Source organism: Stylophora pistillata, chromosome 7 (assembly GCF_964205215.1).
Source record: "Stylophora pistillata chromosome 7, jaStyPist1.2, whole genome shotgun sequence".
Taxonomy (NCBI): Eukaryota; Metazoa; Cnidaria; class Anthozoa; order Scleractinia; family Pocilloporidae; genus Stylophora; species Stylophora pistillata.
The window spans coordinates 17,290,442-17,305,832 of NC_142525.1; the positions used below are offsets into that span (position 1 = coordinate 17,290,442).

General features: G+C 36.9%; 1 protein-coding gene across 1 annotated transcript in view; it reads left to right on the forward strand.

Moving 5' to 3' along the window:
* LOC111336213 (hemicentin-1) overlaps positions 1 to 15,391 on the forward strand; it is a 52,421-nt gene that overhangs the window by 8,459 nt on the left and 28,571 nt on the right. Inside the window, exons 3-7 of the mRNA XM_088726401.1 lie at positions 572 to 817; positions 3,629 to 3,898; positions 12,998 to 13,255; positions 13,950 to 14,204; positions 14,917 to 15,164. Of these exons, the coding sequence (XP_088582527.1) occupies positions 572 to 817; positions 3,629 to 3,898; positions 12,998 to 13,255; positions 13,950 to 14,204; positions 14,917 to 15,164 (1,277 nt within the window). The remainder of the gene's footprint in view (positions 1 to 571; positions 818 to 3,628; positions 3,899 to 12,997; positions 13,256 to 13,949; positions 14,205 to 14,916; positions 15,165 to 15,391) is intronic.

Below are 15,391 nucleotides of genomic sequence, written 5' to 3' on the forward strand. Positions count from 1 at the left end.
TGCACAAGCCCATAGGGTGAGTGCAATTTATAGTCTGAAAATTTTACAAGTGCTCATTTTATGCAAAATTGCATGAAAAATCATGCTATTACTTGTTAATAATTTACGTGAAAAAGATAGTCTTGCACTCGTGTTACATGAAAAATGCTCTCAATCTCAGCGAGGGTTGGTGTAGTGGTGAGAGTGCTTGCCTTCCACCAATGTGTCCTGGGTTTGATTCCCGGACCCGGCGTCATAAGTGGATTGAGTTTGTTGGTTCTCTACTCTGCTCCAAGAGGTTTTTCTCTGAGTACTCCGGTTTTTCCCTCTCCTCAAAAACCATCATCGTTTGAATTTATTTAATTATTAAAAGTTTAGTTGCATTTACACATGACCCCACAAGCTGTTCAGCTTTAAACATTATCGTGTCTGAATAAAGGTGTTATTATTATTATTGTTGTTATTATTATTATTATAATTATTATTATGCCAATGACACATGTATCTTTTTCATTTGTAATATTTTTTCCTCAACAAGAAGATAATTATGATGTTCTGCAATAACAACTTCGTGTGCTTGTTTTTGTTACAGATAAATCAAACATTACAACTTTCTTTGCTGGCAATCAGAGACTAAACGAAAGTGTGTTACTGAATCTTACATGTGCAGCAGATGGTAATCCAAAACCAAGTATCAGTTGGACAAGACTGTCTGACAATAGCACCATTAACTCTACCTTGGAAATCACTGGTAAACATATAGAAGGAGAATACAGATGTACAGCAAGTAATGGTGTGGGAAACCCTGACAGCAGGACTGTGTACATCATTGTAGAAAGTGAGTTAGCAATGCCGAAAAATATTGATGGGTTGAATGAGAGGGTGAGCCACTTTAAACACCAGAAAGTCTTAGTTTTAAAGATTATTGCTTAGAGCTGAATTTTGTACTTTTGTATTCTTAATTATATTTCATGGGCTATATACTACGTGACAAACTACCATTGTGAAAGTATAGGCACACTGTATACTTACCAGTTTGAGTTTGAGATGCATCAGATTACATAATGTATACGACTTATTTCAAATTTTAAAGCCCCTAGAGCTTGCTTTTCAAATATATTTTTTTCACAAACACATTCAAAAGAATTGTATTGGTCAAAACATTGGCTTGGTTAATGTGTTTGAGATTTTCTCATAACAACCTGACAGGTGAAGTTTTATAAATAATTGTAGCTGTATTTAGCTGAAAAACAAGAAAAACAAAAACATGTTATTGGAAGTGAACTCAGAGCTCTGAATTCTCATGCATTTAGTGTGACTCACACAAATGAATTCAATCTCTCAAGTGTTTAATGTTTCTGATTTTAACTGTCAGTTTTGAGATGGGAAACTGCTGCTTTAGTTCAATAGCTGTAAAGTGAATTATCCTTCTATGTATAATTTGTAATTAACATTGGCAGATAAGCCCCCCTCACAGATAAACTGCACCCCTAGATTAGCAGCTTGAATTCTGGAAGAAAAGTTTTTGAAATGACGTTAGAAAAATCATAAGTCCACTCTTGAGAAAGGTGCTTTATTTTAGTTGCTTCATTGAACACACACCTGTATACACTTACTAACGTTGACAACATAGAATGCTTAAATCCTTACTTTTGGCTTCAACTGTAATGGTATGGAAATCATATCCACCTGCTAATAGACTTAGCCATATATTTGACCTGGAGAAGGGGTGCTGTACACAAGTTTTTTGAGTCACAAATTTTCGTAGCAGCACACAGTAAGGTTCCTTGTCCAGTAGCTACTCAGCCAATCTATAATGCAAGAGTAGGGCACACATTTACTGGTGAATACAGCTCTATTAACAAAGAAGGTCTAATGCCATTGACAGCAAAGATAGGCTTATGCTAACAAAAACAGCTCTTTTTATAATCTGTTTTTTCTATTCTTTATTTATTTTTATGAAGTTCTTATTAGTATCCTCCACAAACTTGTAAATTTTTGTGGATAATATAAATAATTGTATGCAAATTTGCGGCAAGTTTTCCAGATTTCTCGCTGATAAGCCATACCCCTGTAGGGGTTTTATTAGAAGCCAGGACCCAAGTGCCAGCACCTGTTTCCTTTAGGTACACTACATGCCTTATAACATATAGTATGTGTATATTTTAGTTTGAAAAGGAGAGAACATACAGTCACAAACCAAAAAAAGCAAAATAAGAATAAGGAATTCAACTTCAAGGTGAAAATGTTTGCAATTCAGACTTAAACAGGGAAAGTGTACCAACATTTTGGAATTTTATTTTCATAGAATTGAAAAAAATTAGGTCTTTGAAAACATAGCCTAAACTGTTAGATGTTTGTTCTGCAAGGTGGTATGCAGGAGGAATTGCATTGTCTGGTGTAATTGTGATGAATACTGCTCAACAACAAAAGTAGTCTTTTAAGAGCATCAGGAAGGTGGCCTATCTTGAACAAACACATAATCTTTCCTATTTGAAATCAATATATTTTTTAAAGATTAAGAATATTCAACTGCTTAAAGATGGGTTCAGTTTGTGTGTTAAAAGTATTTCTTGATTTAATTTGTACCTCCTTTTTCTGAAGCAGGACAATATCTTTTGAGTTGAATAGATAAGTGGAGTATGTTGTGAGAACTTTAATTTCACCAATGTCAAACAAACATGTGATTTGCATTCATTGTCCTTCAATCACCCATCCCAAGCATTTGACAGGATGCAAATTTCAACAAAAAAAAGAAGTTTTTCAAAATTAGGGCTGGCAACAAAAGCATTGATAAAGAATCCTTTGGGACTTGTTTCTGTCTTAGACTTACAGAGAACAAAATGCAGTGTGCAGGTGAACTTTTAGGTGTTCACAACGTTGTGGAAATTGTTTAGCAAGTAGTAGCAAAAGTAAGATACATGTAAACATTTGCAAGAACGTTATGAAATGTTGGTGACTTGAATGTCATTCGTGACAACGATTATTTTTTTCGTTAATTGCCAAGAGCAGGTTTATCAAGAAGTTGAGCTTTTATGATCAGAAAACGGCTTTGAAAGGCCACTGACAATAGAAGAAGGTGAATGCAGTGAAATGCTTTGTTCAGCATGTTTGGTTTATCATAGTTGCCGTAAAAAAAAAATATACAGTCACCTTTTTTTGGAAATTCCTGAGGATCCTTGAGTGGCCATTGAGATTTACAATTGATAACTATACTGATGATGTTGGCACTGCATGCCAACCATTTACTTATTTATGTCTGCTCTACTCTTCTTTTTCTAAATCTACTACAGTTTTTGGTATGAATAATGAAAAATTACACAAAATGAAGTTAAATTTGCTTGTGAAAGCTAATGAACTCCTCCTCCTCTAACCTTTGGAATTGCTTAGGCTTTTGACCTCTTTAGAATGTCAAACTCCATCAGTGGTGTGGGTGTTGATATTCTCAGGAACCACAACAGACGTTAAAGTAAAGATCTGTAAAATAATTATATGTATCATAAGGTCATTGATGAAACTTTAAAATTGTCTAAAACAGGCTTATTCAATGTATCACAGACTGAGTTAATAACCATCTTTTTGGAGAAAAAGTAATCTTTGTATTAACTAATGCAGTGTTTTATTACTTACTGCTTTGAATTTACTCCAGACTACCATCCAATAGACACCATTGTGACCACTAATCTGACTGACAACACTGTAGTTGTGAATACAACCTTCAATGTCACATGCAGTGCCACAGCCAGACCCTCTGCAAAGTATCGATTCTACAAAGGAATTGAGTTTGTAAATGATACAGACAGTGATGGGGTGATTACAACTTTCGTCAATGAAAGAGTTAAAAAGGTGGACTACCGCTGTGTTCCGTACAATTTTTATGGTGATGGAAAGATAAGAGTGGTGACTGTCACAGTGCACTGTAAGTAGATGACTGTGTTTTTAATGTAGCCAGTTTTGCACAACTAATTTACTATTGACAGTTTTTTACTATGGTGTACAGTGGAACGATAGTGACAATAACAATAGCTGACAATAAATTCCCTCACCACTTCCCCCAACAGGGTTTTTCATTGCCATTAAATTAAAACAAGCAACAAAACAAATATTCCAAGGTAAAGGGGTTAAAAATTCCAACTGGTGGGAGCCTAACCAGTTTGGCTATTTAGAGAACACAGGCTTCACTAATGGTTAACTCCACAGCGTACACTATTGAGTTATGGATGCACTCGGGAGGTTGCTAAGCACGAAAGAAGTGTAAGAGTCGCTCAAGGAACTCAGCAATCAAATGATGTGCAGCAAAGGTAGAAGAGTGGGTATGTCATTTGCCTTCATGACTGAAACGAAGAGTGTGCATTAAAACAGTTTGCATATCTTACAACTAAATAAGACCAAGATTTATTCTTTCTCCAAAATCCCTCTTTTATTGTTTTGTGCATTGGAATAATTAGGAATTTAACATTTTCTTCCTCACTTAACATTGGACATGAGTTTGGAAATTCCTCCTAAGGTCCTCTTTAGTTTTTAAACTCTTACTGCTTGACCGTTTATTTCGAGTGATTCTAGCTTCTTGAGTGCTTGGCAAACCTCCAAAGTGCATCCATAACGCAATAGTGTGCGCTGTGGTATTTGCCATTTGTTTTATAACATAACATCAATACATCCTAGTAAAAGAGTTCCCTTCTATTAAACCAAAAATGTTTTTGCAGTCTTATACGACCAGTGAAACTGGCGCGTGAAAACTAGTCATTGCACAACTTGCAGCGTGGGTTCACTCGTCAAGTCAATCGAAGGCAAGTGTAATCACGTTTACTGAAAAAAATTGGCGTAATTGTTCATTCAGAAGCAAAGTGTCAGACGAAAATAAAAAACCATCTTTTAATTTCATATAAAAATTGAAAATTGGACTAAAATCAGAGCAAGAACTTTTCAAAACAAATTGCACATTTTGAATGCTGCAGTCGCCAAAAAGCGATTTTTTAGCGACTTTTTGGTCTGGAACAACACGAATTGCTGAGAAACTTCTGATGGCTGGCTGTGATTGTTGGTGGAGGAAGAAAGGCTCTTGATAAGACATGGTTGCTCTTGTGGAGCTTTGAGTTTGAAGGATGAGAGTTGTAACTTGCCAGAGACTGCTCCCTGCAGTATCCTGAAATGGCCATGTGGTGGTTTGAAATCCAGCATTAGAGTAGAGAGTGATGACAGTAGCTCTTATGCAATGATTTGGATAACTGCGCTTCGTCGCTAATATTTTTCATCATTTAGCAAGGATGTGTTTTCCCAAGTGTTCGTGCTTTGTACCAAACTCCATCTTCGGCTGTTCGACTGTTTTTCTTCGGATACTGGTAAAAGATGTGCACTTTGGAATGACTTTCTGCAGGTATAGCTTCAGCGCCTCGTAGCCTTTACCTTGATCTTGGGTTTCATAGGTTTTTGCTTCTTCTTTCTCTGCTTTATACATCGTTCAGTACTCTTGGGTGATTCTTTGATATTTCATTGTGTCCTTGTTGCGTACCTTTGTCCAACCGCATTGATTTCAAACTTGAAGCTCTTCCTTGTCGAGCTTCTTTGTTCATCTGTTCACCAAGCTGAAAGTAACAGAAAAAGAGATGGTCTATCAAAGTACGCTTTCTTATAGACCTTGAGCATTCAATTTATTTTAACCTCCAATCATAATAAACGCTCCTGAAAGAAGCAAATGTTAAAAGTTTCATCAAAATTGTCTACATAGAGCACTAAATGGGGTTCCACAGTTACAAAAATGTTACTTTAAGTTAGTAGTTAAGGCTTCAACAGCTAATTTGTCTTATTTTTAGGATTATTGAAGTGTATTAAAAACAGCCACTTAATCTCTGATAGCTGCTTGTTACCCTTAAATGTGGACACAGACCAGTTTGCGTTTTTTTTTGTCTTTTTTTGTGTGCCGTTTGCCAACAAGCTCTTTTAAGTTTTCGCTTAAACTTGCTCTCTGTGCTGGTGGCTCAGGAAATGGGGAATCAATAGCACAAAGGAAGGCATTTCTGTCTCATTTTCAGGCAACTGTGAAGATATTTCTGCATTTCTGGCAGAAAAGACTCAAGCCATTATTTAAGAAACAATTTTTGCAAAACATTTGCCCATGTCAGCAGCGTGCACCCACTGGCAAATAGTAAACTCTAAATTGACCAATCACAGCACATGCTTTATGTGAATATTTTATAACACGAGTTGAACTAAGGGTAGCCAAGAAGAAATCCAGTGAGTAGGAGGGAGGAAGGTCTCAACTACTTGCTCAACTATTACAAGTCATGTGCCTTAACTACTCCAATGTGCTTCCTCATCATTTGTTTATTGTGACTGAACACGTGATTAAGTCCAGCTAAAAACTATGAGCTCTTTTTTAAAATTTCGTCCAACCATTATCGCTGAAAATAATAATGAGAAAAAGAATAATTTAAATCAGTACAGGTACATGCATGTATATTTGACATTACCATGTTTCCATGTGGTCAATGGAAGTTAGTACATTGTTGCATTGGGGTGCTCTATGGACAAAGCGCTTAGAGAAGCCCTTATTTTGTTTCCCCATGACTGCCAGATATGAAGGATTCATGATTTTCTTTACATAGACTTATTGTTTAAAGTGTAAAAACTTTGTTTCAATTATAACAGTCTGAAATGGGGGTGGCTAGCTTCCTACGACCCCTAGCCAATCTCTTATAATTTTGTCCTCTGACCTTTTACATCACTGTAATGTTTTTGACTAGCAAGAAGAACGAGAGCTTTTCTCTTTTGCTTTGGTCAGAGTATGTTTAAAGATGTTTCTCCATCATTTATATTTCTTAATTGCAGCAATTATGCAGTCACTTTAGAACTTGGCAAAAAAGACAAATTACCACTGAAATTGTCATAACACACTGTACTACGAAGAGAACACGCTCCGACTTGGTTAATGACATAGTCATTATTCTGAGATATAGGTATGGATGGAACATTTACTCCTTCTCTCGATTCCTGTGAACTTTTTCTTAATCGGCTGACCAAGTAGCCTCCTTTGCAGACGTTCTTTTTGTGTCGAATTAAAAATTCTCCCCGGCAAGTCAATGTTATTGTTTACGAATTAGCCAATCAGACAGGAGTAGCTCAAATTCGCGGGAAAGTCTTTAGGCGTGAGCGCTCACATTTTGCATGAATTTTTTGCCATGTTTATGGAATAAATGAGTGCTTCTACACCAAAGAAAATTGTTGAAAACTTGGGATGCTTTTTGTGTGAAGATCGGCCAGACCTAAGTGGGAGAATTAAGATCTTTGGAAAGTCCAAACTAAACATCTTCGAAATTATTTCGGAGGTGATAGATGTTGATTTATCATCCTTCGATTGTTGTGACTCTTTCGTCTGTAAACGTTGCTACAGGCAATTGCAGAAATTTGACAAACTAAACAACAAACTTAATGAACTAAAAGAAACGCTAAAGAGACATTTTAAAAAACCAAGAACAAAGCTTAGCGAGCGTTCAACGAAGAAGAAAAATCCCGAAAATCTTCGAAGTCATCAAAGTCTCTCACATCATGTTTTCAAGTATCTACTGAAGCGGAGCCTTCTGATTCTTGTTATTCAGCTTCTTCGCAAAATATTTCGTCCGTATCTGGGGAACACCACCAAAGCCAAGAAGCTCAACATTTTACGGAAATTAACGAATAGATTTTACATAACAATCCCTCGCAATCTCTCACATTCCAAACACCTCACGCCGCAGAGCCCACAACAAGTGCCTTCCCAAGTAATTGGCATAACGAACATACATATCCTGTACTTGTACCAGTATTACAACAAGTTAACACTCCAGTTATCGTTAATCAGCAGCAGAACACCAATTTTCTAACATCATTTGAACCTCCAAGAAGTGCCTCTACACCAGTAAAAAGCCAGCACAAACCAAGTAAGACTGATGTGATCGTCACTATATCCTAGTAAACTGCCAAAAAAACATTAAGGGAAGAGTATGAAACAAAGCTGCAAATAACTAATGGGCAGTCGCCGGTCACGTTGTCCGGTCAAACATGCTTTTGCTCGGACACTACCCGTTTTTGGCCGGTCAAATTTGAACAGTTGGAACTTTTGCGATAGTGAACCCAGATTGCACAGTAATCCTTTTACAACTAAAAAACAACTGAATTCAAGTCGGTCTGGCAATAAAAATTACAAGTTAATAATTTTTTTTTGTTTTCAGTACAGCTCAGAGCCCTTTTTTTAAAGTTACAGTTGTCAAGTTTTGTTAGAGTAAAAGAGTAGTCGGATTCTCCAGGTTTTGGGCCTTTTGGTTGCATTTTGCACTTTGCAGCAAATGCTACTTGGAGTATTCTCAATGCAGCAAGATTATTCTTCGTGAGGGTGCTTTCCGATCGTTCAATTAATCAAACAATCAATCACTTTATTTAAGAGTAAATTATGGTATTTAGCCAAAGGTAAAACCCTCTACTAACTGGGAACTCTTAAATAAAGTAAATAAAATAACGGAAGACACGATGATATGTGGTCGCGACAGGACTTGATGACATCACGGAAATTTGCGACTGCCGGGAATTTCTCGACCACTTATTTGTCTACTTTTATATTGTTTTTTTTTTTTTTTCGGAAACATTACTGTGTCCCTTGTGATTAGCAAACAGTTAAAATTTCTTTGAACGAGTCGGTAAAGGACCGGACAAGATGTCCGGCAAACCAAGGATTTGTTCGGTCAGTACCCAATTTTGACCAGACATTGTCCGTTGACCGGCCGTTATTTGCAGCCCTGGGAAAGTTTGGGGAGGTCGCTAGTGAATGGTCCTCCGCATTATATAGCAAATGCTGTCTTAAAGTGCAAACCAATAGCGAAGCTTGTCGTTGCAAATGTGTTAAGTCAACTTTCGTGGGAAGTAAACAAACTTCCATTGATGAAGAATCCGTCACTTTTTGCGTACCGTATTTACCCGTGTATAAGTCGACTCGATGTATAAGTCGACCCCCGAAAATCCTGAGAAATTGCCAATTTTATCGTATATCCTTTGTATAAGTCGACCCTAATTTTTTTGAATTATCAAGTATCTTTTAGGATGAAATGTGAGCGAAAGTCAAGGCTGAGAGAGGAAAAAACAGCAAAGATTCTTCACTTGTTATCGAGCGTGCCGCCATTTTTCCTCGGCCGGCTCATCCCAAATAAGGTCATCTTCTGTACCATCCATTGCATTAGAAATAGCACATTTCTTGAATGAGTACTGCACCATATTGGCTGGTACGTCATTCCACGATTCGCTGACCCATTCAGACAGTTTCGAGTGATGCTGCTTTCGTGGCACCTCCCTTCGTGTACTCTTTGACTCCTTCGACCATCCAGTCACACCACTTCTTACGTATTCTGTCTTTAAACGGCTTGTTTAAGCAAACATCTAAAGGCTGAACGATGCTAGTCAGACCACCTGGTATTACGGCAATGTCAGTATTGTTCAAACGTAGTTTTCGCTTTACGGATTCCACAAGATGTGCACTGAATGAGTCCCACACCAGAAGACTTTTTGTTCTGGACAAACCACCAGGTCTTGCATTCCACACTTTCTCTATCCATAGTTTGACCATAGTTTTTATACCCGGTGTATAAGTCGAGGTCGAATTTTTAGGGTGTAAATTTGGTCAAAAAAGGTCGACTTATACACGGGTAAATACGGTAAGTCAAGTAAAGAAGACTTGAAAGACTTCAACTTAGAGTCATTATTGGAAAGAATGGGAGGAAAAGGCATCCACTTTTTACTCTTTTCTCATGACGGTTGCTGTGAGCAGGAAAACAGAAATAAGCTGGTTACCTAGTGTTGCTGTTGTGGGTTCGATACTCTTGAAGCAAAGGAATCGTCACCTTAGTGCTACAGCAAATGCTATTGGTATTATGCTGAAAACTGGATCCTTTGAGGTACCATAAATATTTATATGATCTATTAAATAGCAGCTTGAAAGCCTATACATATTTAAGCCTAAGTTAATACAGGAAGGGAAATAGAAATAAATTATAATTTATAATATTCATTCAGCATTGTCACACCAAAATAATAGTGATTAATGTACATTAATTAAAATAATAGTGCAAACTGAAAAAAGAAGTCATTACTTATACTCTGTTTGAAGTAGGCTTAAAGCTCATGATTGTAAATGATTGCAATATGGATTTAAACTTTGTTTTCTATTCTCTGTATTCAGGCAAACCTTAATCATCTATGCAGAATGAAAGTGACCTGCTGTAATGAAACCACTTTAAACAAGATGACATTGCTTGGGGAGGGTTATGACAGTACACTCTTGAGTGCCAAGAAGCAAATAACTGCTGAAAACCAAAAAAGGGAAGACCTTGAGTCAAAGATTGGGAAGATATGAAGAACTTGATAATGATAATAAATTAAGTTTTCACTTTCCACCTTAGTTTGTAATTTTTTTTTGAAGAGGGGAAACGTAGGTAATTTTCAAATTTAGGGGAAATTACTGGGTTCCAGGACTCATTAAACAATGGAATACTCATGCCAGCTGACCAGCAGTAGCTTTCAAGACTTTAGATGTGATGTTATCCGTGCTCATGATGTGAGTTGTTTTTAAAGAGGTGAAGGCCTTATGAATTTCCTCCTTTTATACTTGCTCAAACATAAATGTGGTATCCCTTTCTATGTTTTCATGTGGAAGTGATGCTATATACTTGGTCATACCAGGATCCAGCAGTGGTTACAAGCTTGCATACTATCATGTTTGGATCATGGATATACCCGTCTTCACCAATTCATCCGTGTGGTTTGCCCTACCCTTTGCTGGAAGGAAAAGTCTTGCAGTCCTCCAAGGTGCTTTAGATTTCCCTTACATGTACATTCCTGAAAATAGAACTTAAGAAAGTCTTGCTCCTGCTCATGTAATCTGTCGGGAATCTCAATACTCAAATGTCGATAGATCTTCATCCTTAATTTTTGGAGTTCAATTATGCGCATGATTTCGTCTTTGTATTAACTTCAAGATGGAATTTTCAGTTGTCTGTCAATTCATTACATGTGCCAAAAACAGATACTCCTAGGTTGCAGAATATGACTTTGGATGGTGTTTTTTTTAGCCACAACATAAGACACATAACAGTCTAAGGTTTTGATACTTTAAATGACACTTTTTTTACGACCAGGGGTTTAAATTTGTCACAACTTAATTTTAGCTGTTTCGCAGTTTATGCTTAACCTTATTGAAACCGTCTAATAATGATGCCTGTTACTCCTCCTAGTTTCCCAAAGCGGCGTGGCTCATAGGGTTGTATAATCACGATGGAAAGGTTAACATATTCAATGTAAAAGTTATTTTGATACGTTGTATCAGTTCATATAGTGAGTATATTAGTGAATGTCAGGAGCATGGTAAACAACACTGTTATGTTTATGGAAAGTAGTTTGTGGGTATATCTTATCAGATGTTTTGGTGTGTAGTATTGCTGAGTATTTGTGCGAGCTGTGCAGTGTTTGATGAGCCCGTAGGGCGAATCAAAGGACAAACAAAAAAAATTACACTCAGCAATACTAAGCACTAAAACGTGTAATAAGTTATTAATTATCCAAATGCTTTATTTTATGCACACTTCGTATGAGGCTGAAAAAGCAAAGCAGACAGAGAAAGGAAGCACACATAGCTGACCAGTTAAACATATCTTTTTACATTATGAATAAACATTTGTCCAAATGTCATGTCCTGTTGGTACACATTTCACAGATTATTTGTACTCTACTTGGTGCTGTTGAATAATAATGGGAGATATAGTTATTTTTCTGATGTCAGCATTATAAGATCCTTTTGAATACTGTAATCTCTCTTGTTAGTGATATAATTATGTATTGCAAGTTATAGTAAGTGATTCAGCTATCTCTGTAAGCATTGTAATTAATGTTAAATTGATAATGTCTATAAACTCCTCTTTCAAAATTCTACAAGCAGAAGCATACAATATGTAAAAAGCGTAGGCCTCAACCTATTAAGATATGTGGATCCCAGTTAGAGACGGGGGCCTTTTGTGATCTGAGCAAAATTCAGCATTGTGGGTCTATAAGGCTGGAGTTGTTCCTTTGGTAGACAGTTGGTCTTTGCAAGTACGCCAAAGAGACTCCTAGATCTCTATGTTGTTGTGAAGGATCAGTTGCAGGGTTACATCTGCATGCTTTGCAAAGAGGCCATGCAAAGAAGTCATTACCATCAATCTTAGCATCAAAAGAAATTGCGTAGTATTTTCGCCCACATGTATGATAAAGAAATTACAACCAAAGAGTTTTGACACAAGGAACACCCCAGACTACTATGGAAATAATTCTTCAGGAAGGGCAAAGTTTGAAGTTAGAGAAGATTGCAGTCGTTTCTAACCGAATATGAAAGCTAAGCTTTATTTCATAAAAGATTACTTTTTTCCCAGACGAGGACCATGAGCAGCATGCTGTCAAACCATGAACATTGAGCATATACTTCTAGTGACACCATTGTGTAACAAACAGAAAGCCATGATAATCTGCTCTTCTGTTCTCTAAAGTGAACAACTACAACCTTTTTATGCAGGGGAGAAGGTTTCCCTCGGTGAACAACAATATTCAAAGCTTCTTGTAGACAAATCAAGACCTCAATATCGTGTAAACATTTTCTTACAGTGATCATTCGATGAGCACCTTGGTCTTTTTTTTTTTTTTACTTGAAGTCAGCTTGGCTGCTTTTATACCTATAAAGGTAGTGTCTTTTAGTCAATTAATATGCCTTTTCAACATCCAGACACAATGCAAACTGTTGTTGTGGCCTTTGTCTCTCAGGTAAGATTATGTGTTATTTTCTTAACTCAATTGTTTTGACTTGCAATGAAATGTGGTTCTTTCATCAGGTGTGATTGGTAAATACCCTTTATGTGCATGCAACATGAAGCATTCATTGCGAACAAAGTTTTTCAGGCTGATGATATTGCTTAGAATGTGTGCCAGCACTGTTTCGTGTTGTGAAAGTAAATGGGATAACTTATTGTTTCAGATCCACCAGCAGGCACAAGATTGACATCAAAGCTGACCAATGCGACTGAACTAAGGGGCGAAAGTTTGCTCTTAAATTGCAGTACAGATGCCAATCTTACTGCTCATGTTTATTTCCTATACTTTAATGGTACTAGTTCTGGTAACAGCAGCTCTGGTTTCTTTAATATCACTGTTGAAGAAGATGGTGTGTACAGTTGTGTCCCTTTAAACGAGGTTGGCATAGGTGACAGTGATGCTCTTAACGTCTCTGTTGTTTGTAAGTTTTGATACTTATTTTGAGAAGTATGATATGTTAGATACTGATATTTTTTGGGCTACTTTTCATTTGGTAGTTGCTACAAGTAATTCCCAAATATAGATTGTGAGTGAAAAGAAAACTATCATTAAGTATGATGCATTGGAAAGTTTCAAAAGTTACAGAGTTGATCCTGTGACAAGTGGAAGGCTGGGTTGCACTGATTATTCTTTATGTCTTTGTTATATTATGCACTGTGTAAATGATATAAGGAGCAGGTCCATTTGGCCAAAAGAGTAAGATTGCTTTTATATCATTCAAATACTCTTCCGCTTCAATTGTCATCCAACTTAAACCATGTAATAGACCACTTTCATAAATGGCTGCCGTATAACTATTCTTTTGTTTAAATTTAAATTAGCCCTTTTGGCCTCGCTTGAGATAATGTATTCTCTTGAATTTGTACTGGAGAACGAGGCCAGTAGGGCTAATTTCAATTTAAACAAAAGAATATTAATCCGGCAGCCATTTATGAAAGTGGTCTATGCGCAGGGTTAAATCCATCAATCAGTTAAAATGATAAGTGATGATTAATTTTAATTCGTGCTTATGTTGAAACTCAGGTGGCACAAGTGCATTACAATTATTTTCTATCTTGCCTGTCAATTTTCATAACTAGTCTGTAATGATATACAATCTACTCCCATGATTGTAGTTGCTCCTGGTATTGACCATGCTCCACCAGCTTATCAAGTTTTGGAACAAAGAGGAGTTACTCTGTTTTGTAATGCCACTGGAAGCCCACAGCCTAGCATTACTTGGACTAAACGAGGAAATGCTAGTGAATTGTCTACATCAGAGACTCTTAACCTAACAAAGCTTAAAAGAGAAGACGATGGATCTGTTTATAAATGTACCGCCACAAATTCTGTGGGATCAGCACAAGCTCTAGTCAGAATCACTGTCCTCTGTAAGTGTCGTTACTTTGACTATGTTCGAGTATAATAGGGATGAAACAAATGGGATTAATTTTGAGAAATCTCTTTGCTTGCGTACTGGTAATTTTAATTTTAAATGTTAAAACATTTAAATTAAGTGCCTATTTTAAGTGCTCATAGAACCACGGTGCACAACTGTCTCATATAACTGTGTGGTTGGCTCACATTAGCATGAACTCTTTGAATTGGAATAACTAAAGAAGGACAGGAGGCCATTACCTTTTATTTTTGCTCTTTTAGAAGAAAGTAGAATATAAGAAAGATGTTTTTTCGTCTAGTCACGAGCGTGGTACTGAGAACACATTCTGAGTCCCCATGAGGAATCGAACCTCAGACCCTCGGATTCCGCGCTCTGATGCTCTGCCAAAGTATCAAAAAAATATGTACGTCTCTCTCTTAGACGCTCACATCATCTCTGAAGTGAGTTTTGCCCCTTTTTTCTAACTGTAATATACACTAGAAAATTGTTTCATCTCTACATAGTGAAAGGGTTGTCAGAATATGATACATGGCAAGTGAATTCGCTACAAATGTACAAGGTTGGGGATTGGGAATTGTTGAAACGCCAATTAGACAAACTAACTCTTCTCTTTCAAGAGATTTATCATGGTTAATCTCATTATTGCTGTTCTGAGATCAGTTTATAAAAGTATAAAAAAAATTTGCAATCTCTTCCCATCTTAGTTGCTCCTGATATTGACCATGCTCCATCAGCTTATCAAGTTGTAGAAGGACGTAGCGTGATTCTGTTCTGTAATGCCACTGGAAACCCTAAACCCAACATAACGTGGACCAAACAGGGAAACAGCAAAATGCTGTCCCCTTCAGAGACTCTAAACCGAGAAATCGTGACGAGAGAAGACGATGAATCTGTTTACATATGTTTAGCAAGAAATTCTATGGGATCAGTACAAACTACAGCCAACGTCACAGTACTCTGTAAGTGTTATTATGATCGCGAAAAATCATCTCTCTGATGTACAGGTATTGACCTTTCTTAATGTAAGGCTGCAAATTCTGTGGTAGCACCATAAGCTGCAGTGCCAACAATAATTCTTACTTTGGTAACCATTGTTAAGTTTGGGTTTTTTTTTATGAGTTTGTTTTAAATGCAGGGCTCTTAGTGAATTTGAATTTTCTAAAGTACTCCTTTCGTTTG